We start from the raw sequence: 25,587 nt of genomic DNA on the forward strand, positions 1-25,587 counted from the left end.
TTGTCCAAATCAAAGCGATCCTTGAAAATTCTGAGCTAATTTAGTCCTGTTGTGGTTAAACTTTCACTGTTATCTAGCTGAATAAATTGTTTGCTTCAGAACCGTTTGCTGTTGTAAATCTTAAACAGCAACATTGCCCAGTTTTGAGAAGTGCTTGTGGAGTTGTCCTGGAATCCAAAACTTAGCAAGGACTTCATTGTTTCCTAAGTAAATTCCACCAAGGACCAGGAAATATCAGAGAATTGTAGAGCCTTGTAAAGTATTCATCTCTCTGTCAAAAATATTGCTCAGCCACGAGGGAATGGAAGTCAGAACTGATTAAAATAATCCCTTCAATGTGCAGGGAGCTCAGTTGAGTACTATTTCTCTGAAATATTGTCAGAAAGCAAATATATTATCTCTAATTATAAGAGAGTATCTTTCAAAGGTAAGAATTGATATGAGAAAACATATTGAAATATCAGTTTGAATTCAATTAATTTCCAACACCCAATAGCCATTTCACTGAAATTGTTTCAATCAGAAAAAAAATTTATTGCTCCTACCTGTCATGTTATTTGTACCATTATCCGTAAAAGAGATTGATGTACAATTTAGTTGAAGCTATTTTCTATTAGTAATATCCAAATACTCATGTTATCTTAGATAACTGACCCATTCTAATGAACTTAATCCTATTGAGAGCATTTTCAGAAATAAATCACCTTCAAATCCCATTAATATCGCTCAGTGCAAAGAGGATGCTTGAAAATCTGGCTGAGCTAGTGAGGATGGTTTCATGGTTAAAGTTGAAATGTTTAAGGTAAACATGACGAGGAACACCTTCACTCAGAAGGTAGTGAGAGTGAGGAACAAGATGACAGCACAGGTGGTTGACGTGATTCTGATTTCAACATTGAAGTGAAATTTAGATAGGTACATGGATGGGAGTGCTATAGCATAGTGCAGGTCAATGGACCCAGGCAGATCGATGGATTGGCATGGATTGATCAGCCTTTGGGCCTTTCTTCTGTGCTGTCTTGTTCTCTGAACCTATAAGCATGACTCCAGCACAGTGAAACTTTCTTGCACAAATCTCATGTCCTTTCATTGGCATTGACTGTAAAAGAGATTGCTGTATAATTTAATTTAAGCTACCCTATACCTCACTTTATCCAAATCTTTTTATCAATCTCTGCTCATAGGACTTAACAGTTTTTCATTCTCCTTATCAATTGATGCCTTGAGAATCATGGTCAATAACAGAATATCAACTGAATATATTTGTGTGAATATTTCAAAGGAAAGTGGAAAAGTGGTGAAAGAAATCCCAATTATATTCACTTGAAAAACTGGGATGGAAACGTTCAGATCATACCTGTTGGTGTTGGTGAGGTGGCCACTGAAAAAGAGACAGTTATAAAATTTAATATGAAACTATTGAATGCAGAATTTCAGACGTCGATGTGATTGTATCAAATGCAGAATACCTCACAGTTAATGGTGCTGAAATGCGTAAATTGTTCTCCAGTGACAAGCTTCCATCTTCTCTGATTGCCAGAGGATGTCAGAGAAGTTTCTCCAAAATAACCACTCTAATAACTTAACCTTCATCTCCCTCATACACATTAAAGTTACAAGAAAGGGATGAATTTTGTATTAACTATAGAGAAATTTTATCTCAAGTCACTTTCCTGCAGTGGAAATCAACTGATTTTTTTTCATCAATGAGCCAAACCTTGCAGGCTGTAGGTATGGCTTCGTGGATTGGCACATCTTACTCAATCATCTATCGCTCAATTCATTTGCATCTCACTATTTTTCCAAATCAAAGTGGCCCTTCAAAATTCTGAGCAAATTTAGTCCTGTTGTGGTTCAACTTTTACTGTTATCCAGCTGAATAAATTGTTTGCTTCAGAACCGCTTGCTGTTGTAAATCTTACACAGCAACATTGCCCAGTTTTGGGAAGTACTTGTGAAGTGGTCCTGGAATCCAAAACTTAGCAAGGACTGCATTGTTTCCTAAGTAAATTCCACCGAGGAACAGGAAACATGAGAGAATTTTAAAGTATTCATCTCTCAGTCAAAAATATTGCTCAGCTACTAGAGGGAATGGAAGTCAGAAATGATTAAAATAATCCCTCCAATGTGCAGGGAGCTCAGTTGAGTACTATTTCTCTGAAATATCGTCAGAAAGCAAATATTTTATCTCTAATTATATCAGAGTATCTTCTAAAAGTTAGAGTTGATGTGAGAAAATATATTGAAATATCAAGTTCAATTCACTTAATTTCCCATGACCAATAGCCATTTCACTGAAATTGTTACAATCAGAACGAACATTTATTGCTCCTACCTGTCATGTTGTTTGTGCCATTAACTGTAAAAGAGATTGATGTACAATTTAGTTGAAGCTATTTTCTATTAGTAATATCCAAATACTCATGTTATCTTAGATAACTGACCCATTCTAATGTACTTAATCCTCATGAAAGCATTTTCAGAAATAGATCACCTTCAAATCCCGTTAATATCGCTCAGTGCAAAGAGGATGCTTGAAAATCTGGCTGAGCTAGTGATGATGGTTTCATGGTTAAAGTTGAAATGTTTAAGGTAAACATGAAGAGGAACATCTTCACTCAGAAGATAGTGAGAGTGAGGAACAAGATGACAGCACAGGTGGTTGACGTGATTCTGATTTCAACATTGAAGTGAAATTTAGATAGGTACATGGATGGGAGTGCTATAGCATAGTGCAGGTCAATGGACCCAGGCAGATCAATGGATTGGCATGGATTGATCAGCCTTTGGACCTTTTTTCTGTGCTGTCGTGTTCTACCAACCTATAAGCATGACTCCAGCACAGTGAAACTTTCTCGCACAAATCTAATGTCCTTACATTGGCATTGACTGTAAAAGAGATTGCTGTATAATTTAATTTAAGCTACCCTATACCTCACTTTATCCAAATCTTTTTATCAATCTCTGCTCATAGGACTTAACAGTTTTTCATTCTCCTTATCAAATGATGCTTTGAGGGTCATGGTCATTAACAGAATATCAACTGAAGATATTTGTGTGAATATTTCAAAGGGAAAAGGTAAAGTGGTCAAAGAAATTCCAATTATATTCACTTGAAAGACTGGGATGGAAACGTTCAGATCATACCTGTTGGTGTTGGTGAGGTGGCCACTGAAAAAGAGAGTTATAAAATTTAATAAGAAACTATCGAATGCTGAATTCCAGACGTCGATGTGATTGTATCAACTGCAGAATACCTCACAGTTAATGGCGCTGTAATGCGTAAAATGTTCTCCAGTGACAAGCTTCCATCTTCTCTGATTGCCAGAGGATGTCAGAGAAGTTTCTCCAAAATAACCACTCTAATAACTTAACCTTCATCTCCCTCATACACATTGTAAAGTTACAAGAAAGCAATGAATTTTGTATTAACCATAAAGAAACTTTGTCTCAGGTCGCTTTCCTGCAATGGAAATCATCTGATACTTTTTCTTCAATGAGCCAAACCTTGCATGCTGTAGTGATGGCTTCGCGGATTGGCACAACTTTCTAAATGATCTATCGCGCAAATCATTTGCATCTCACTATTTGTCCAAATCAAAGCGATCCTTGAAAATTCTGAGCTAATTTAGTCCTGTTGTGGTTAAACTTTCACTGTTATCTAGCTGAATAAATTGTTTGCTTCAGAACCGTTTGCTGTTGTAAATCTTAAACAGCAACATTGCCCAGTTTTGAGAAGTGCTTGTGGAGTTGTCCTGGAATTCAAAACTTAGCAAGGACTTCATTGTTTCCTAAGTAAATTCCACCAAGGACCAGGAAATATCAGAGAATTGTAGAGCCTTGTAAAGTATTCATCTCTCTGTCAAAAATATTGCTCAGCCACGAGGGAATGGAAGTCAGAACTGATTAAAATAATCCCTTCAATGTGCAGGGAGCTCAGTTGAGTACTATTTCTCTGAAATATTGTCAGAAAGCAAATATATTATCTCTAATTATAAGAGAGTATCATTCAAAGGTAAGAATTGATATGAGAAAACATATTGAAATATCAGTTTGAATTCAATTAATTTCCAACACCCAATAGCCATTTCACTGAAATTGTTTCAATCAGAAAAAAAATTTATTGCTCCTACCTGTCATGTTATTTGTACCATTATCTGTAAAAGAGATTGATGTACAATTTAGTTGAAGCTATTTTCTATTAGTAATAATCCAAATACTCATGTTATCTTAGATAACTGACCCATTCTAATGAACTTAATCCTATTGAGAGCATTTTCAGAAATAAATCACCTTCAAATCCCATTAATATCGCTCAGTGCAAAGAGGATGCTTGAAAATCTGGCTGAGCTAGTGAGGATGGTTTCATGGTTAAAGTTGAAATGTTTAAGGTAAACATGACGAGGAACACCTTCACTCAGAAGGTAGTGAGAGTGAGGAACAAGATGACAGCACAGGTGGTTGACGTGATTCTGATTTCAACAAAGAAGTGAAATTTAGATAGGTACATGGATGGGAGTGCTATAGCATAGTGCAGGTCAATGGACCCAGGCAGATCGATGGATTGGCATGGATTGATCAGCCTTTGGGCCTTTCTTCTGTGCTGTCTTGTTCTCTGAACCTATAAGCATGACTCCAGCACAGTGAAACTTTCTCGCACAAATCTCATGTCCTTTCATTGGCATTGACTGTAAAAGAGATTGCTGTATAATTTAATTTAAGCTACCCTATACCTCACTTTATCCAAATCTTTTTATCAATCTCTGCTCATAGGACTTAACAGTTTTTCATTCTCCTTATCAATTGATGCCTTGAGAATCATGGTCAATAACAGAATATCAACTGAATATATTTGTGTGAATATTTCAAAGGAAAGTGGAAAAGTGGTGAAAGAAATCCCAATTATATTCACTTGAAAAACTGGGATGGAAACGTTCAGATCATACCTGTTGGTGTTGGTGAGGTGGCCACTGAAAAAGAGACAGTTATAAAATTTAATATGAAACTATTGAATGCAGAATTTCAGACGTCGATGTGATTGTATCAAATGCAGAATACCTCACAGTTAATGGTGCTGAAATGCGTAAAATGTTCTCCAGTGACAAGCTTCCATCTTCTCTGATTGCCAGAGGATGTCAGAGAAGTTTCTCCAAAATAACCACTCTAATAACTTAACCTTCATCTCCCTCATACACATTAAAGTTACAAGAAAGGGATGAATTTTGTATTAACTATAGAGAAATTTTATCTCAAGTCACTTTCCTGCAGTGGAAATCAACTGATTTTTTTTCTTCAATGAGCCAAACCTTGCAGGCTGTAGGTATGGCTTCGTGGATTGGCACATCTTACTCAATCATCTATCGCTCAATTCATTTGCATCTCACTATTTTTCCAAATCAAAGCGGCTCTTCAAAATTCTGAGCAAATTTAGTCCTGTTGTGGTTCAACTTTTACTGTTATCCAGCTGAATAAATTGTTTGCTTCAGATCCGCTTGCTGTTGTAAATCTTACACAGCAACATTGCCCAGTTTTGGGAAGTACTTGTGAAGTGGTCCTGGAATCCAAAACTTAGCAAGGACTGCATTGTTTCCTAAGTAAATTCCACCGAGGAACAGGAAACATGAGAGAATTTTAAAGTATTCATCTCTCAGTCAAAAATATTGCTCAGCTACTAGAGGGAATGGAAGTCAGAAATGATTAAAATAATCCCTCCAATGTGCAGGGAGCTCAGTTGAGTACTATTTCTCTGAAATATCGTCAGAAAGCAAATATTTTATCTCTAATTATATCAGAGTATCTTCTAAAAGTTAGAGTTGATGTGAGAAAATATATTGAAATATCAAGTTCAATTCACTTAATTTCCAATGACCAATAGCCATTTCACTGAAATTGTTACAATCAGAACGAACATTTATTGCTCCTACCTGTCATGTTATTTGTGCCATTAACTGTAAAAGAGATTGATGTACAATTTAGTTGAAGCTATTTTCTATTAGTAATATCCAAATACTCATGTTATCTTAGATAACTGACCCATTCTAATGTACTTAATCCTCATGAAAGCATTTTCAGAAATAGATCACCTTCAAATCCCGTTAATATCGCTCAGTGCAAAGAGGATGCTTGAAAATCTGGCTGAGCTAGTGATGATGGTTTCATGGTTAAAGTTGAAATGTTTAAGGTAAACATGAAGAGGAACATCTTCACTCAGAAGATAGTGAGAGTGAGGAACAAGATGACAGCACAGGTGGTTGACGTGATTCTGATTTCAACATTGAAGTGAAATTTAGATAGGTACATGGATGGGAGTGCTATAGCATAGTGCAGGTCAATGGACCCAGGCAGATCAATGGATTGGCATGGATTGATCAGCCTTTGGACCTTTTTTCTGTGCTGTCGTGTTCTACCAACCTATAAGCATGACTCCAGCACAGTGAAACTTTCTCGCACAAATCTAATCTCCTTACATTGGCATTGACTGTAAAAGAGATTGCTGTATAATTTAATTTAAGCTACCCTATACCTCACTTTATCCAAATCTTTTTATCAATCTCTGCTCATAGGACTTAACAGTTTTTCATTCTCCTTATCAAATGATGCTTTGAGGTTCATGGTCATTAACAGAATATCAACTGAAGATATTTGTGTGAATATTTCAAAGGGAAAAGGTAAAGTGGTCAAAGAAATTCCAATTATATTCACTTGAAAGACTGGGATGGAAACGTTCAGATCATACCTGTTGGTGTTGGTGAGGTGGCCACTGAAAAAGAGAGTTATAAAATTTAATAAGAAACTATCGAATGCTGAATTCCAGACGTCGATGTGATTGTATCAACTGCAGAATACCTCACAGTTAATGGCGCTGTAATGCGTAAAATGTTCTCCAGTGACAAGCTTCCATCTTCTCTGATTGCCAGAGGATGTCAGAGAAGTTTCTCCAAAATAACCACTCTAATAACTTAACCTTCATCTCCCTCATACACATTAAAGTTACAAGAAAGGGATGAATTTTGTATTAACTATAGAGAAATTTTATCTCAAGTCACTTTCCTGCAGTGGAAATCAACTGATTTTTTTTCTTCAATGAGCCAAACCTTGCAGGCTATAGGTATGGCTTCGTGGATTGGCACATCTTACTCAATCATCTATCGCTCAATTCATTTGCATCTCACTATTTTTCCAAATCAAAGCGGCTCTTCAAAATTCTGAGCAAATTTAGTCCTGTTGTGGTTCAACTTTTACTGTTATCCAGCTGAATAAATTGTTTGCTTCAGAACCGCTTGCTGTTGTAAATCTTACACAGCAACATTGCCCAGTTTTGGGAAGTACTTGTGAAGTGGTCCTGGAATCCACAACTTAGCAAGGACTGCATTGTTTCCTAAGTAAATTCCACCGAGGAACAGGAAACATGAGAGAATTTTAAAGTATTCATCTCTCAGTCAAAAATATTGCTCAGCTACTAGAGGGAATGGAAGTCAGAAATGATTAAAATAATCCCTCCAATGTGCAGGGAGCTCAGTTGAGTACTATTTCTCTGAAATATCGTCAGAAAGCAAATATTTTATCTCTAATTATATCAGAGTATCTTCTAAAAGTTAGAGTTGATCTGAGAAAATATATTGAAATATCAAGTTCAATTCACTTAATTTCCCATGACCAATAGCCATTTCACTGAAATTGTTACAATCAGAACGAACATTTATTGCTCCTACCTGTCATGTTATTTGTGCCATTAACTGTAAAAGAGATTGATGTTCAATTTAGTTGAAGCTATTTTCTATTAGTAATATCCAAATACTCATGTTATCTTAGATAACTGACCCATTCTAATGTACTTAATCCTCATGAAAGCATTTTCAGAAATAGATCACCTTCAAATCCCGTTAATATCGCTGAGTGCAAAGAGGATGCTTGAAAATCTGGCTGAGCTAGTGATGATGGTTTCATGGTTAAAGTTGAAATGTTTAAGGTAAACATGAAGAGGAACATCTTCACTCAGAAGATAGTGAGAGTGAGGAACAAGATGACAGCACAGGTGGTTGACGTGATTCTGATTTCAACATTGAAGTGAAATTTAGATAGGTACATGGATGGGAGTGCTATAGCATAGTGCAGGTCAATGGACCCAGGCAGATCAATGGATTGGCATGGATTGATCAGCCTTTGGACCTTTTTTCTGTGCTGTCGTGTTCTACCAACCTATAAGCATGACTCCAGCACAGTGAAACTTTCTCGCACAGATCTAATGTCCTTTCATTGGCATTGACTGTAAAAGAGATTGCTGTATAATTTAATTTAAGCTACCCTATACCTCACTTTATCCAAATCTTTTTATCAATCTCTGCTCATAGGACTTAACAGTTTTTCATTCTCCTTATCAATTGATGCTTTGAGGGTCATGGTCATTAACAGAATATCAAAAGAAGATATTTGTGTGAATATTTCAAAGGGAAAAGGAAAAGTGGTCAAAGAAATCCCAATTATATTCACTTGAAAGACTGGGATGGAAACGTTCAGATCATACCTGTTGGTGTTGGTGAGGTGGCCACTGAAAAAGAGAGTTATAAAATTTAATAAGAAACTATCGAATGCTGAATTTCAGACGTCGATGTGATTGTATCAACTGCAGAATACCTCACAGTTAATGGTGCTGAAATGCGTAAAATGTTCTCCAGTGACAAGCTTCCATCTTCTCTGATTGCCAGAGGATGTCAGAGAAGTTTCTCCAAAATAACCACTCTAATAACTTAACCTTCATCTCCCTCATACACATTGTAAAGTTACAAGAAAGCAATGAATTTTGTATTAACCATAAAGAAACTTTATCTCAGGTCGCTTTCCTGCAATGGAAATCATCTGATACTTTTTCTTCAATGAGCCAAACTTTGCATGCTGTAGTGATGGCTTCGCGGATTGGCACAACTTTCTAAATGATCTATCGCTCAAATCATTTGCATCTCACTATTTGTCCAAATCAAAGCGATCCTTGAAAATTCTGAGCTAATTTAGTCCTGTTGTGGTTAAACTTTCACTGTTATCTAGCTGAATAAATTGTTTGCTTCAGAACCGTTTGCTGTTGTAAATCTTAAACAGCAACATTGCCCAGTTTTGAGAAGTGCTTGTGGAGTTGTCCTGGAATCCAAAACTTAGCAAGGACTTCATTGTTTCCTAAGTAAATTCCACCAAGGACCAGGAAATATCAGAGAATTGTAGAGCCTTGTAAAGTATTCATCTCTCTGTCAAAAATATTGCTCAGCCACGAGGGAATGGAAGTCAGAACTGATTAAAATAATCCCTTCAATGTGCAGGGAGCTCAGTTGAGTACTATTTCTCTGAAATATTGTCAGAAAGCAAATATATTATCTCTAATTATAAGAGAGTATCTTTCAAAGGTAAGAATTGATATGAGAAAACATATTGAAATATCAGTTTGAATTCAATTAATTTCCAACACCCAATAGCCATTTCACTGAAATTGTTTCAATCAGAAAAAAAATTTATTGCTCCTACCTGTCATGTTATTTGTACCATTATCCGTAAAAGAGATTGATGTACAATTTAGTTGAAGCTATTTTCTATTAGTAATATCCAAATACTCATGTTATCTTAGATAACTGACCCATTCTAATGAACTTAATCCTATTGAGAGCATTTTCAGAAATAAATCACCTTCAAATCCCATTCATATCGCTCAGTGCAAAGAGGATGTTTGAAAATCTGGCTGAGCTAGTGAGGATGGTTTCATGGTTAAAGTTGAAATGTTTAAGGTAAACATGACGAGGAACACCTTCACTCAGAAGGTAGTGAGAGTGAGGAACAAGATGACAGTACAGGTGGTTGACGTGATTCTGATTTCAACATTGAAGTGAAATTTAGATAGGTACATGGATGGGAGTGCTATAGCATAGTGCAGGTCAATGGACCCAGGCAGATCGATGGATTGGCATGGATTGATCAGCCTTTTGGCCTTTCTTCTGTGCTGTCTTGTTCTCTGAACCTATAAGCATGACTCCAGCACAGTGAAACTTTCTCGCACAAATCTCATGTCCTTTCATTGGCATTGACTGTAAAAGAGATTGCTGTATAATTTAATTTAAGCTACCCTATACCTCACTTTATCCAAATCTTTTTATCAATCTCTGCTCATAGGACTTAACAGTTTTTCATTCTCCTTATCAATTGATGCCTTGAGAATCATGGTCAATAACAGAATATCAACTGAATATATTTGTGTGAATATTTCAAAGGAAAGTGGAAAAGTGGTGAAAGAAATCCCAATTATATTCACTTGAAAAACTGGGATGGAAACGTTCAGATCATACCTGTTGGTGTTGGTGAGGTGGCCACTGAAAAAGAGACAGTTATAAAATTTAATATGAAACTATTGAATGCAGAATTTCAGACGTCGATGTGATTGTATCAAATGCAGAATACCTCACAGTTAATGGTGCTGAAATGCGTAAAATGTTCTCCAGTGACAAGCTTCCATCTTCTCTGATTGCCAGAGGATGTCAGAGAAGTTTCTCCAAAATAACCACTCTAATAACTTAACCTTCATCTCCCTCATACACATTAAAGTTACAAGAAAGGGATGAATTTTGTATTAACTATAGAGAAATTTTATCTCAAGTCACTTTCCTGCAGTGGAAATCAACTGATTTTTTTTCTTCAATGAGCCAAACCTTGCAGGCTGTAGGTATGGCTTCGTGGATTGGCACATCTTACTCAATCATCTATCGCTCAATTCATTTGCATCTCACTATTTTTCCAAATCAAAGCGGTTCTTCAAAATTCTGAGCAAATTTAGTCCTGTTGTGGTTCAACTTTTACTGTTATCCAGCTGAATAAATTGTTTGCTTCAGAACCGCTTGCTGTTGTAAATCTTACACAGCAACATTGCCCAGTTTTGGGAAGTACTTGTGAAGTGGTCCTGGAATCCAAAACTTAGCAAGGACTGCATTGTTTCCTAAGTAAATTCCACCGAGGAACAGGAAACATGAGAGAATTTTAAAGTATTCATCTCTCAGTCAAAAATATTGCTCAGCTACTAGAGGGAATGGAAGTCAGAAATGATTAAAATAATCCCTCCAATGTGCAGGGAGCTCAGTTGAGTACTATTTCTCTGAAATATCGTCAGAAAGCAAATATTTTATCTCTAATTATATCAGAGTATCTTCTAAAAGTTAGAGTTGATGTGAGAAAATATATTGAAATATCAAGTTCAATTCACTTAATTTCCCATGACCAATAGCCATTTCACTGAAATTGTTACAATCAGAACGAACATTTTTTGCTCCTACCTGTCATGTTATTTGTGCCATTAACTGTAAAAGAGATTGATGTTCAATTTAGTTGAAGCTATTTTCTATTAGTAATATCCAAATACTCATGTTATCTTAGATAACTGACCCATTCTAATGTACTTAATCCTCATGAAAGCATTTTCAGAAATAGATCACCTTCAAATCCCGTTAATATCGCTGAGTGCAAAGAGGATGCTTGAAAATCTGGCTGAGCTAGTGATGATGGTTTCATGGTTAAAGTTGAAATGTTTAAGGTAAACATGAAGAGGAACATCTTCACTCAGAAGATAGTGAGAGTGAGGAACAGGATGACAGCACAGGTGGTTGACGTGATTCTGATTTCAACATTGAAGTGAAATTTAGATAGGTACATGGATGGGAGTGCTATAGCATAGTGCAGGTCAATGGACCCAGGCAGATCAATGGATTGGCATGGATTGATCAGCCTTTGGACCTTTTTTCTGTGCTGTCGTGTTCTACCAACCTATAAGCATGACTCCAGCACAGTGAAACTTTCTCGCACAAATCTCATGTCCTTACATTGGCATTGACTGTAAAAGAGATTGCTGTATAATTTAATTTAAGCTACCCTATACCTCACTTTATCCAAATCTTTTTATCAATCTCTGCTCATAGGACTTAACAGTTTTTCATTCTCCTTATCAATTGATGCTTCGAGGGTCATGGTCATTAACAGAATATCAACTGAAGATATTTGTGTGAATATTTCAGAGGGAAAAGGAAAAGTGGTCAAAGAAATCCCAATTATATTCACTTGAAAGACTGGGATGGAAACGTTCAGATCATACCTGTTGATGTTGGTGAGGTGGCCACTGAAAAAGAGAGTTATAAAATTTAATAAGACACTATCAAATGCTGAATTTCAGACGTTGATGTGATTGTATCAACTGCAGAATACCTCAGAGTTAATAGTGCTGAAATGCGTAAACTGTTCTCCAGTGACAAGCTTCCATCTTCTCTGATTGCCAGAGGATGTCAGAGAAGTTTCTCCAAAATAACCACTCTAATAACTTAACCTTCATCTCCCTCATACACATTAAAGTTACAAGAAAGGGATGAATTTTGTATTAACTATAGAGAAATTTTATCTCAAGTCACTTTCCGGCAGTGGAAATCAACTGATTTTTTTTCTTCAATGAGCCAAACCTTGCAGGCTGTAGGTATGGCTTCGTGGATTGGCACATCCTACTCAATCATCTATCGCTCAATTCATTTGCATCTCACTATTTTTCCAAATCAAAGCGGCCCTTCAAAATTCTGAGCAAATTTAGTCCTGTTGTGGTTCAACTTTTACTGTTATCCAGCTGAATAAATTGTTTGCTTCAGAACCGCTTGCTGTTGTAAATCTTACACAGCAACATTGCCCAGTTTTGGGAAGTACTTGTGAAGTGGTCCTGGAATCCAAAACTTAGCAAGGACTGCATTGTTTCCGAAGCAAATTCCACCGAGGAACAGGAAACATGAGAGAATTTTAAAGTATTCATCTCTCAGTCAAAAATATTGCTCAGCTACTAGAGGGAAAGGAAGTCAGAAATGATTAAAATAATCCCTCCAATGTGCAGGGAGCTCAGTTGAGTACTATTTCTCTGAAATATCGTCAGCAAGCAAATATTTTATCTCTAATTATATCAGAGTATCTTCTAAAAGTTAGAGTTGATCTGAGAAAATATATTGAAATATCAAGTTCAATTCACTTAATTTCCCATGACCAATAGCCATTTCACTGAAATTGTTACAATCAGAACGAACATTTATTGCTCCTACCTGTCATGTTATTTGTGCCATTAACTGTAAAAGAGATTGATGTACAATTTAGTTGAAGCTATTTTCTATTAGTAATATCCAAATATGTTATCTTAGATAACTGACCCATTCTAATGTACTTAATCCTCATGAAAGCATTTTCAGAAATAGATCACCTTCAAATCCCGTTAATATCGCTGAGTGCAAAGAGGATGCTTGAAAATCTGGCTGAGCTGGTGATGATGGTTTCATGGTTAAAGTTGAAATGTTTAAGGTAAACATGAAGAGGAACATCTTCACTCAGAAGATAGTGAGAGTGAGGAACAAGATGACAGCACAGGTGGTTGACGTGATTCTGATTTCAACATTGAAGTGAAATTTAGATAGGTACATGGATGGGAGTGCTATAGCATAGTGCAGGTCAATGGACCCAGGCAGATCAATGGATTGGCTTGGATTGATCAGCCTTTGGGCCTTTTTTCTGTGCTGTCGTGTTCTACGAACCTATAAGCATGACTCCAGCACAGTGAAACTTTCTCGCACAAATCTAATGTCCTTTCATTGGCATTGACTGTAAAAGAGATTGCTGTATAATTTAGTTTAAGCTACCCTATACCTCACTTTATCCAAATCTTTTTATCAATCTCTGCTCATAGGACTTAACAGTTTTTCATTCTCCTTATCAATTGATGCTTCGAGAGTCATGGTCATTAACAGAATATCAACTGAAGATATTTGTGTGAATATTTCAGAGGGAAAAGGAAAAGTGGTCAAAGAAATCCCAATTATATTCACTTGAAAGACTGGGATGGAAACGTTCAGATCATACCTGTTGGTGTTGGTAAGGTGGCCACTGAAAAAGAGAGTTATAAAATTTAATAAGACACTATCGAATGCTGAATTTCAGACGTTGATGTGATTGTATCAACTGCAGAATACTTCAGAGTTAATAGTGCTGAAATGCGTAAACTGTTCTCCAGTGACAAGCTTCCATCTTCTCTGATTGCCAGAGGATGTCAGAGAAGTTTCTCCAAAATAACCACTCTAATAACTTAACCTTCATCTCCCTCATACACATTAAAGTTACAAGAAAGGGATGAATTTTGTATTAACTATAGAGAAATTTTATCTCAAGTCACTTTCCTGCAGTGGAAATCAACTGATTTTTTTTCTTCAATGAGCCAAACCTTGCAGGCTGCAGGTATGGCTTCGTGCATTGGCACATCCTACTCAATCATCTATCGCTCAATTCATTTGCATCTCACTATTTTTCCAAATCAAAGCGGCCCTTCAAAATTCTGAGCAAATTTAGTCCTGTTGTGGTTCAACTTTTACTGTTATCCAGCTGAATAAATTGTTTGCTTCAGAACCGCTTGCTGTTGTAAATCTTACACAGCAACATTGCCCAGTTTTGGGAAGTACTTGTGAAGTGGTCCTGGAATCCAAAACTTAGCAAGGACTGCATTGTTTCCTAGGTAAATTCCACCGAGGAACAGGAAACATGAGAGAATTTTAAAGTATTCATCTCTCAGTCAAAAATATTGCTCAGCTACTAGAGGGAAAGGAAGTCAGAAATGATTAAAATAATCCCTCCAATGTGCAGGGAGCTCAGTTGAGTACTATTTCTCTGAAATATCGTCAGCAAGCAAATATTTTATCTCTAATTATATCAGAGTATCTTCTAAAAGTTAGAGTTGATCTGAGAAAATATATTGAAATATCAAGTTCAATTCACTTAATTTCCAATGACCAATAGCCATTTCACTGAAATTGTTACAATCAGAACGAACATTTATTGCTCCTACCTGTCATGTTATTTGTGCCATTAACTGTAAAAGAGATTGATGTACAATTTAGTTGAAGCTATTTTCTATTAGTAATATCCAAATATGTTATCTTAGATAACTGACCCATTCTAATGTACTTAATCCTCATGAAAGCATTTTCAGAAATAGATCACCTTCAAATCCCGTTAATATCGCTGAGTGCAAAGAGGATGCTTGAAAATCTGGCTGAGCTGGTGATGATGGTTTCATGGTTAAAGTTGAAATGTTTAAGGTAAACATGAAGAGGAACATCTTCACTCAGAAGATAGTGAGAGAGAGGAACAAGATGACAGCACAGGTGGTTGACGTGATTCTGATTTCAACATTGAAGTGAAATTTAGATAGGTACATGGATGGGAGTGCTATAGCATAGTGCAGGTCAATGGACCCAGGCAGATCAATGGATTGGCTTGGATTGATCAGCCTTTGGGCCTTTTTTCTGTGCTGTCGTGTTCTACGAACCTATAAGCATGACTCCAGCACAGTGAAACTTTCTCGCACAAATCTAATGTCCTTTCATTGGCATTGACTGTAAAAGAGATTGCTGTATAATTTAGTTTAAGCTACCCTATACCTCACTTTATCCAAATCTTTTTATCAATCTCTGCTCATAGGACTTAACAGTTTTTCATTCTCCTTATCAATTGATGCTTCGAGAGTCATGGTCATTAACAGAATATCAACTGAAGATATTTGTGTGAATATTTCAGAGGGAAAAGGAAAAGTGGTCAAAGAAATCCCAATTATATTCACTTGAAAGACTGGGATGGAAACGTTCAGATCATACCTGTTGGTGTTGGTAAGGTGGCCACTGAAAAAGAGAGTTATAAAATTTAATAAGACACTATCGAATGCTGAATTTCAGACGTTGATGTGATTGTATCAAATGCAGAATACCTCACAGTTAATGGTGCTGAAATGCGTAAAATGTTCTCCAGTGACAAGCTTCCATCTTCTCTGATTGCCAGAGGATGTCAGAGAAGTTTCTCCAAAATAACCACTCTAATAACTTAACCTTCATCTCCCTCATACACATTAAAGTTACAAGAAAGGGATGAATTTTGTATTAACTATAGAGAAATTTTATCTCAAGTCACTTTCCTGCAGTGGAAATCAACTGATTTTTTTTCATCAATGAGCCAAACCTTGCAGGCTGTAGGTATGGCTTCGTGGATTGGCACATCCTACTCAATCATCTATCGCTCAATTCATTTGCATCTCACTATTTTTCCAAATCAAAGCGGCCCTTCAAAATTCTGAGCAAATTTAGTCCTGTTGTGGTTCAACTTTTACTGTTATCCAGCTGAATAAATTGTTTGCTTCAGAACCGCTTGCTGTTGTAAATCTTACACAGCAACATTGCCCAGTTTTGGGAAGTACTTGTGAAGTGGTCCTGGAATCCAAAACTTAGCAAGGACTGCATTGTTTCCGAAGCAAATTCCACCGAGGAACAGGAAACATGAGAGAATTTTAAAGTATTCATCTCTCAGTCAAAAATATTGCTCAGCTACTAGAGGGAAAGGAAGTCAGAAATGATTAAAATAATCCCTCCAATGTGCAGGGAGCTCAGTTGAGTACTATTTCTCTGAAATATCGTCAGCAAGCAAATATTTTATCTCTAATTATATCAGAGTATCTTCTAAAAGTTAGAGTTGATCTGAGAAAATATATTGAAATATCAAGTTCAATTCACTTAATTTCCAATGACCAATAGCCATTTCACTGAAATTGTTACAATCAGAACGAACATTTATTGCTCCTACCTGTCATGTTATTTGTACCATTATCTGTAAAAGAGATTGATGTACAATTTAGTTGAAGCTATTTTCTATTAGTAATATCCAAATATGTTATCTTAGATAACTGACCCATTCTAATGTACTTAATCCTCATGAAAGCATTTTCAGAAATAGATCACCTTCAAATCCCGTTAATATCGCTCAGTGCAAAGAGGATGCTTGAAAATCTGGCTGAGCTAGTGATGATGGTTTCATGGTTAAAGTTGAAATGTTTAAGGTAAACATGAAGAGGAACATCTTCACCCAGAAGATAGTGAGAGTGAGGAACAAGATGACAGCACAGGTGGTTGACGTGATTCTGATTTCAACATTGAAGTGAAATTTAGATAGGTACATGGATGGGAGTGCTATAGCATAGTGCAGGTCAATGGACCCAGGCAGATCAATGGATTGGCATGGATTGATCAGCCTTTGGGCCTTTTTTCTGTGCTGTCGTGTTCTACGAACCTATAAGCATGACTCCAGCACAGTGAAACTTTCTCGCACAAATCTAATGTCCTTTCATTGGCATTGACTGTAAAAGAGATTGCTGTATAATTTAGTTTAAGCTACCCTATACCTCACTTTATCCAAATCTTTTTATCAATCTCTGCTCATAGGACTTAACAGTTTTTCATTCTCCTTATCAATTGATGCCCTAATTTCTTTAGAATCATGGACATTAACAGAATTTCAACTTAAGATATTTGTGTGAATATTTCAAAGGGAAAAGGAAAAGTGGTCAAAGAAATCCCAATTATATTCACTTGAGAGACTGGGATGGAAACGTTCAGATCATACCTGTTGGTGTTGGTGAGGTGGCCACTGAAAAAGAGAGTTATAAAATTTAATAAGAAACTATCGAATGCTGAATTTCAGACGTTGATGTGATTGTATCAACTGCAGAATACCTCACAGTTAATGGTGCTGTAATGCGTAAAATGTTCTCCAGTGACAAGCTTCCATCTTCTCTGATTGCCAGAGGATGTCAGGGAACTTTCTCCAAAATAACCACTCTAATAACTTAACCTTCATCTCCCTCATACACATTGTAAAGTTACAAGAAAGCAATGAATTTTGTATTAACCATAAAGAAACTTTATCTCAGGTCGCTTTCCTGCAATGGAAATCATCTGATACTTTTTCTTCAATGAGCCAAACCTTGCATGCTGTAGTGATGGCTTCGCGGATTGGCACAACTTTCTAAATGATCTATCGCTCAAATCATTTGCATCTCACTATTTGTCCAAATCAAAGCGATCCTTGAAAATTCTGAGCTAATTTAGTCCTGTTGTGGTTAAACTTTCACTGTTATCTAGCTGAATAAATTGTTTGCTTCAGAACCGTTTGCTGTTGTAAATCTTAAACAGCAACATTGCCCAGTTTTAAGAAGTGCTTGTGAAGTTGTCCTGGAATCCAAAACTTAGCAAGGACTTCATTGTTTCCTAAGTAATTTCCACCAAGGACCAGGAAATATCAGAGAATTGTAGAGCCTTGTAAAGTATTCATCTCTCAGTCAAAAATATTGCTCAGCCATGAGGGAATGGAAGTCAGAACTGATTAAAATAATCCCTTCAATGTGCAGGGAGCTCAGTTGAGTACTATTTCTCTGAAATATTGTCAGAAAGCAAATATATTATCTCTAATTATAAGAGAGTATCTTCTAAAGGTAAGAATTGATATGAGAAAACATATTGAAATATCAGTTTGAATTCAATTAATTTCCAACAACCAATAGCCATTTCACTGAAATTGTTTCAATCAGAAAAAAAATTTATTGCTCTTACCTGTCATGTTATTTGTACCATTATCTGTGAAAGAGATTGATGTACAATTTAGTTGAAGCTATTTTCTATTAGTAATATCCAAATACTCATGTTATCTTAGATAACTGACCCATTCTAATGAACTTAATCCTCATGAAAGCATTTTCAGAAATAAATCACCTTCAAATCCCATTAATATCGCTCAGTGCAAAGAGGATGCTTGAAAATCTGGCTGAGCTAGTGAGGATGGTTTCATGGTTAAAGTTGAAATGTTTAAGGTAAACATGAAGAGGAACATCTTCACTCAGAAGATAGTGAGAGTGAGGAACAAGATGACAGCACAGGTGGTTGATGTGATTCTGATTGGAACATTGAAGTGAAATTTAGGTAGGTACATGAATGGGAATGCTATAGTATAGTGCAGGTCAATGGAACTAGGCAGATCAATGGATTGGCTTGGATTGATCAGCCTTTGGGCTTTTTTTCTGTGCTGTAGTGTTGTCTGAACCTTTTAGCATGACTCTAGCACAATGATACTTTCTGGCTCCAATCTGATGTCCTTTCATTGGCATTGTCTGTAAAAGAGATTGTTGTAGAAGTTAATTGAAGCTATCGTATACCTCACGTTATCCAAATCTTTTTATCAATGTCTGCTCTTGGGATTTAGCAGTTTTTCATTTTTGTTATCAATTAATGCCATAATTCCTTTTGTGTCCTAGTTAATAACAGAATATCAACTGAAGATATTTGTGTGACTGGTACAGAACGTAAGGCAGTGATGGCCAACGTGTGGCACATGCTCTAAAAGTGGCACATTGGATGATTAGAAGTTGCGCATTTCACCTCCTTGAAAATAATAAAAAGTAAGCCTACTCATGCGAAATGTATTAACCAAAAACCAATTTGTTAGAAAAAGAAATCTATAACAGGAATTCAAGTAGCTTAGAACTGGAAATGGGTTTTACTGAGAATAAATCTAAAACTGGCAAGTATTTTTAGTGATTTTATTATTTCATGCATGTCTTTTGGCGAATGTTATCTTTTTTGGTATTAATCTGTTTTCAATTAAAAAAATGTTCAATGGGTCAAACTAGGAAGGAAGGACTTTTGTTCTGCTGTCGTTCCATAACTGTTCAATACACGTTTGATACCTGTTTGATCCTGAGGCGCCAGGCGCCTGCACCGGCAGGTTTTTGGTGCGTCGCAGGTTTTTGCCAGTCAGTTTACAATTGACACTCGTGCGCTACGGAGTTATGCTTTGTTCATCCTTTGTGAACATTCGCAGTTTTGTACTTTTTCAAAAATTAAGCCTTGTTTTTACATTCAGTTACCTATCACAGTGCAAAAGAAAATGAGCAAAAGAAAAGCAGAAAGTGATAGTAAGTGTGAACTCAATGAACAGTGGGAAAATGAATTCTTGTTTCTAGTGGGTCCATCGGGAAAACTGTTGTGCATTGTTTGTGAAAACACTTTCTCACATAATAGAAGACAGGATCTTAATAGAGACTGTAATACGCAACATCTGACTGAAATAGAAGCAAAACTGAAGCTAGTGCTTGGGTCTGAGTTATGGAAAGAATATGTGACCAAGAAAAAGGAAGAAATCAAAAGAAGACAAAATATACTTTTTAAAAGTCTCATTAAGTTAAGTATAGTTTATCTTGTTCTTATATTAAATTAATATATCAAGTAAAATGCTTAATATGTCCATATTAACATATTTTTACAAGAATTGAATGGGGGTACAAGAGTTGTACGGTGCATCTGAACTCGTGCGTGAAAAAATTGATGCATGGAATGTAAAAGGTTGGCCACCCCTGTGCTATAGGGCAGCAGCCCCCAACCACCAGGCCACGGACCGGTACCGGGCTGCCAGGCATGTGCTACCGGGCCGTGAGGAAACGATACAAGTCAGATACATCTTTCCTCATTCCCTGTCACGCACTATTGAACTTGAACATAGGGTTGCCAACTGTCCCGTATTTGCCGGGACATCCCGTATATTGGGCTAAGTTGGTTTGTCCCGTACTTCCCCCACTAAGGTAGATCGTTCCTGTGAAACCTTTCGTGCCGAAATGGCGTAAAGCGAATAAGCAATTACCATTAACTTATATGGGAAAAAATTTTGAGCATTCCCAGACCGAAAAAATAACCTACCAAATCATACCAAATAACACATAAAGCCAAAAATAAATAACACTATAGTAAAAGCAGGAATGATATGATAAATACACAGCCTATATAAAGTAGAAATAATGTAAGTACAGTATAGTCGGGAAGATGAAGGTAAAACCGAGTCGTGGGAAAAAAAATCGGCACGTACGCGCTTGCGCATGTCATGCATGCACACACACGTGCTTGCGCAAGGCTTCATGGTAGTCTTTCCTGGGGTAAAGTGTCCCGGGATTTGACTGCTACTTTTGTTCCGTATTTGGGAGTGAGAAAGTTAGCAACCCTAACTGTAAAAGACATGTTGAGGTGAGTTTAACCCTACTTGAACCCCCCTCCGGTCGGCCAGTCCGCAAGAATATTGTCAATATTAAACCGGTCCGCGGTGCAAAGAAGGTTGGCCACCCCTGTGCTGAGGGGAATGGAAGTCAGAGCTGACTAAAATAATCCCTTCAGTGTGAAGGGAGCTTTTTGAGCACTATTTCTCTGAAATAGTGTCAGAAAGCAAATATATTATCGCTAATTATGACAGACTCTTGAAAGGTTAAGAATTGATGTCAGAAAATACATTGATATATCAAGTTCAATTTACTTAATTTCCAATGACCAATGGCTATTTCACTGAAAGGGGCGTGTATACTCGTTCGGGGAGCTGCATTTTAGTGTATGCGTTTGCAAGAGTGATACAAAGGAGTACAGCAGGCATCATGAGCTCAGGTACTCAAAGGTAGCAGGTTGTGGAATACATACTCTGTGGTTTTAAATATGTACTGTTTAACTGCTACCCGTCTTTGATATTTTGCGTAGTGTGGGAATTAGTGTGGGGATATCTCAGGGAGAGGTTTTACCCAGATAGATCAACCAGAATGGTACCTATTGAGTTCAGGCAACGTCAGGTTGAGAGCCCTGATGATCCGAGCCAGCCCTTGACCTTGATTATGACTATTCATAAGCCCTTCACCCCCGGGGAGAAACAGAGCATTTTGTCTGAGTTGCCCTCACTTAAAGTCGCCTGTGGGAATTCAGAATTCTGGCATAAGCTCGAGGAAATGGTTGAAATTCACCAGATGCACCCTAAAGGTGTTAGTGAAAGCCAAGTGCCCGAGGAATATGTGGGACAGGATGGCCCAGGGGGCGCGGGATGGTACATGGGCAACTTACCGGGAGTGCCAGTAATGAAGAAAGATATCGCTCTTTTAAAGGGGAAGTGAGGCAGTGGCTGGGGGGAGGCGAGAGTAGCTGGGGAATGATAATGGCAGTGACCCAGAGGGCTGACGAGACAGCCATGGATTATGCAGAACGTAAATACCGAGCATATGAGGAGTATTCAGGGATGGATAATCCAGGGAGGGACGGCCCAGTCTTCCTAAAAATGCTGAAGGAAGGTCTGAGCTCAGCCCACCAGGAAGTTTTAGATTTAGGCATAACGGTAGGGTCCACCTACTCTACGATAGTTTCATAGGCCATTGAGATAGACCAAAGAAAAGGCAAGAGAAATCGTAAAGTGGGTATAGTGGATGCAGCTGCTGTGATGTCCCGGAGAGTTTGTTTTGCTTGCCGGCAGCCAGGACACCTAGCAAAGGACTGCCGGACCAGGTATAAGACAGTGAAAGAGCTGATATGCTACAGCTGTGGCCTATCGGGACATGGATGGAGACAGTGTCCAAAAGGGAGGGGGATAACCCAGGCGAAGGTCACGGCAGACACCCAGTCACTCACCCCATCAGCAACCAGTCTGACTATGGATCAGATAAAAGAGCTAGTAACGGCACCTCTTAGGGCAGAAAAAGATGTGGCCGCGGGCTACACTGCCAGCACTGATGACCCGCGGATGTACATAACGGCATTGTTAGGGGGACGGCAATGCAGTATGTTAGTGGACACAGGGGCATAGACTTACACTTACCAACAACCGGACAGGCCAGTTATATCAGGGGTGTGGGAGGGTAAACAGTAAAAGCAGAAAGAAGCGAGTCGCAGATACTAGAAATCGGAGGAGTGTAGCTTCCAGTGTATTTCTGCGTATGTCCAAATCATGAGGGCACAATCCTTGGAACAGACATCCTACGGGAAGCAGGAGCTGTTACAGATTCGGGAAAGGGAGAAATAATATGGACGAGTCAGCGGCAGCAAACACATACAACCAACAGAATACACAGACTACCTAGCAGGGTTGCAGCTGCCCCGATCACCAGAGACTGCAGCCCGGATGGGGTCCATGGGTTACCTTGCCAGTAGTTCCCAGCAGTGCGGGCTAGACACAAGCAAGATCATGGTCAAGTAAAGATAAACCCAGTTAAAATAGAGGAGGGTCTGTATAAACCCCCTAAGCAGGACCCTATACAAACTGACACACTGACTGCTGTTCAGGGTATAGCGAAGGAACAAAAACACCAGGGGATACTCAGAGAGACTGCGGCCACTCCAGAACATAATGTTTTCCCAGTTCCTCCGAGGGCAGACATTACTGCGAATAAGGCAGCAGGGGAACAAGAGGCAATTGAAATTGCAAGTGTGCAGGAGGAAACGACAGAAACCAGCTTAGTAAAATTATATGAAGAGGTAGAGGCAGAAGAGAAGGAAAAATGGAGGAGAAAAGGAGCAAAGAAGGGACCAGATGGGTGCTGGACAGACAGGGAGGAAAGAGTCGCGGTGGCCCCACCCTGTATTAGACAGATACTACTAAAGTTATATCATGGGGCGATGCATCAGGGAAGGCAGAGCATGATCACAACCCTCCAGCAGGACTGGTGGTGGTCAGGGATGGGCGGGGATGTTGAGAAATTCTGCCGCCGTTGTGCCATTTGTGCCCAACATAACCCTGGTAAGGGCAGAAAGCTACAACTGGCAAATCAGCCTTGGCCGGGGGGACCCTGGGAAAACATCCAGATAGATTTCACAGGGCCCCTGCCAAAAAGCAGGGGGAAAAGCTACTGTCTAGTAATTATGGATCACTTCACCCGGTGGGCAGAGGCTTTCCCAACAAGTGACTGCACCACCCGCACTGCTGCATGGATCCTAGTTCAGGAAATCCTCTCAAGGTGGGGAACCCCGGTTCAGGGGGATTCAGATCAGGGAGCACATTTCACAGGGAAAGTGATGAAGGAAATGTGCCAACTACTGGGGATTCAACAATGGTTCCACGTACCCTACCACCCCCAGAATTCAGGGATGGTAGAAAGGATGAACCAAACAATCGAGAATGCGTTAGCCAAAGCTATAGCTGAGACAGGAAAGACATCAGTTGATGTATTACCAGGAAACCTGATGAGATTGCACGCAACTCCGGACCGCACTTTGGATCTCAGCCCCTACGAATTACCCCCTTATGGGGTAATTACGGGTTGTGGGGAGCCTGGGGCTTACAGGGATAGAATGACCCAATACATGAAAGACCTTTGTAACCAACTTAGAGTGTTAAAGGACTGAGTGAAATAACAGCAGCGAATCGCTGATCAGAGAGAGCCAGAGGGAAAGGGGGTAGTCCTTCCACAGCCCGGCGACCAAGTTATGGTGAAGGTGCTGCCGGAAAGTCCAGGGTTTGCCCCCAAGTGGATAGGACCACAGACGGTACTCCTAACCAATGATACGCGTGTCTGTGTACAGTCTCGGCAAGGCAGCCAGTGGAAACACTGGACTCAGGTTAAAGCATACGACTCACCCTCTTGTTGCTCCCACAGACAGAGTGGGGGAACCAAGTGTACCCAGTAACCATGTAATTACAGAGAACCTAAGAGAGGAACACCAGTTGGCCATGCCAGACCTGACCATAGCTGATGAAAACTTACCTGGAGAAAACGCAAAGGCAGAAAACGTCGAGAGTGTGGCAGAAGACACTGAGAGCGTGTTGGAAAACCATGAATAGCCTGCTAAAGTGTGATGATGATAGTACTCTGTAAGGAAGGCTAGTTGCTGAAGGTAGATGATTAATTTTATAGCATAGTATAGAAATTTATTGGGAAATAGATGGGGAGGGATTTTTGAGTTAAAGCAGAGACGTCAAGTTCCACCACTTCGATGGCATTTCAGACTGCACACGGCATCTGGAAGCAGTCACCCCCAGTCTGAGGAGTTGGGCCCTTTCAGCAGTTGGGCCAGTGATCGACTGGACAGTTTGGAAGGGGGTGCCACCAGGGAGGGGTCCTTGCAGACATTTACGTAGAGGCCACCCCAACCCCTGCCTGTACATCGATGAGAAGGCCTGTGGGTGCTCTTGGAAGGAGAGTTTCAGTACCAGAGGATGAAGGGCTGAAGACAAAGGAACGTGATTAAGCTGCAGTCAGCCTGCAGGGAAAGAGCCGACAGGCACACGAAAGGAGCCGCATTTCTAAAGACTTGGAACAGCTTCTCTGCCTAACATTTGGCAGGTAGTTTGACCCGACGCTGTAGTTTCGAAGACAGTGCTATCTATACTTTATAAATATTAATTGTCTTCTATGTTAGCATGTAAAATGCCAAATAAATGTATTGTGGATTTAACTTGTATTCCTAAAGGCTGTGGGTACCAACCCAGACATGTTGGCGTCAGAAGGAAAGGATGAAGTCCGAAGGTGTGATGTTTGTATGTAGCTTTGAAAGGAAGCATTGTCTATGCATTGTCTATAACTTTTTAAGTAGCGATTGCCTTTGTGTTTAGCATATAAATATTGAGCCCTCATTGGGCTAGCAGACCTTTCTACCGAAAGCGTCTCCATCCGTATGATACCTGCTGTACCTTGTTGTGTCCAATAAACATAGAAACATAGAAAATAGGTGCAGGAGTAGGCCATTTGGCCCTTCGAGCCTGCACCGCCATTCAGTATGATCATGGCTGATCATCCAACTCAGAACCCTGTACCTGCCTTCTCTCCATACCCCCTGATCCCTTTAGCCGCAAGGGCCATATCTAACTCCCTCTTAAATATAGCGAATGAACTGGCCTCAACTGTTTCCTGTGGCAGAGAATTCCACAGATTCAGCACTCTCTGTGTGAAGAAGTTTT

At 38.8% G+C, this 25,587-nt stretch overlaps 1 protein-coding gene across 1 annotated transcript in view; it reads right to left on the reverse strand.

Moving 5' to 3' along the window:
• LOC140198776 (uncharacterized) overlaps nucleotides 1-25,587 on the reverse strand; it is a 113,221-nt gene that overhangs the window by 81,028 nt on the left and 6,606 nt on the right. Inside the window, exons 2-16 of the mRNA XM_072259786.1 lie at nucleotides 18,459-18,482; nucleotides 17,473-17,496; nucleotides 16,657-16,680; nucleotides 15,681-15,704; nucleotides 14,873-14,896; nucleotides 13,897-13,920; nucleotides 13,089-13,112; nucleotides 12,113-12,136; nucleotides 11,301-11,324; nucleotides 10,323-10,346; nucleotides 8,525-8,548; nucleotides 6,737-6,760; nucleotides 4,947-4,970; nucleotides 3,148-3,171; nucleotides 1,358-1,381 (exon numbers count right to left, since the gene is read on the reverse strand). Of these exons, the coding sequence (XP_072115887.1) occupies nucleotides 1,358-1,381; nucleotides 3,148-3,171; nucleotides 4,947-4,970; nucleotides 6,737-6,760; nucleotides 8,525-8,548; nucleotides 10,323-10,346; nucleotides 11,301-11,324; nucleotides 12,113-12,136; nucleotides 13,089-13,112; nucleotides 13,897-13,920; nucleotides 14,873-14,896; nucleotides 15,681-15,704; nucleotides 16,657-16,680; nucleotides 17,473-17,496; nucleotides 18,459-18,482 (360 nt within the window). The remainder of the gene's footprint in view (nucleotides 1-1,357; nucleotides 1,382-3,147; nucleotides 3,172-4,946; nucleotides 4,971-6,736; nucleotides 6,761-8,524; nucleotides 8,549-10,322; nucleotides 10,347-11,300; nucleotides 11,325-12,112; nucleotides 12,137-13,088; nucleotides 13,113-13,896; nucleotides 13,921-14,872; nucleotides 14,897-15,680; nucleotides 15,705-16,656; nucleotides 16,681-17,472; nucleotides 17,497-18,458; nucleotides 18,483-25,587) is intronic.

Source organism: Mobula birostris, chromosome 6 (assembly GCF_030028105.1).
Source record: "Mobula birostris isolate sMobBir1 chromosome 6, sMobBir1.hap1, whole genome shotgun sequence".
NCBI classification, from domain to species: domain Eukaryota; kingdom Metazoa; phylum Chordata; class Chondrichthyes; order Myliobatiformes; family Myliobatidae; genus Mobula; species Mobula birostris.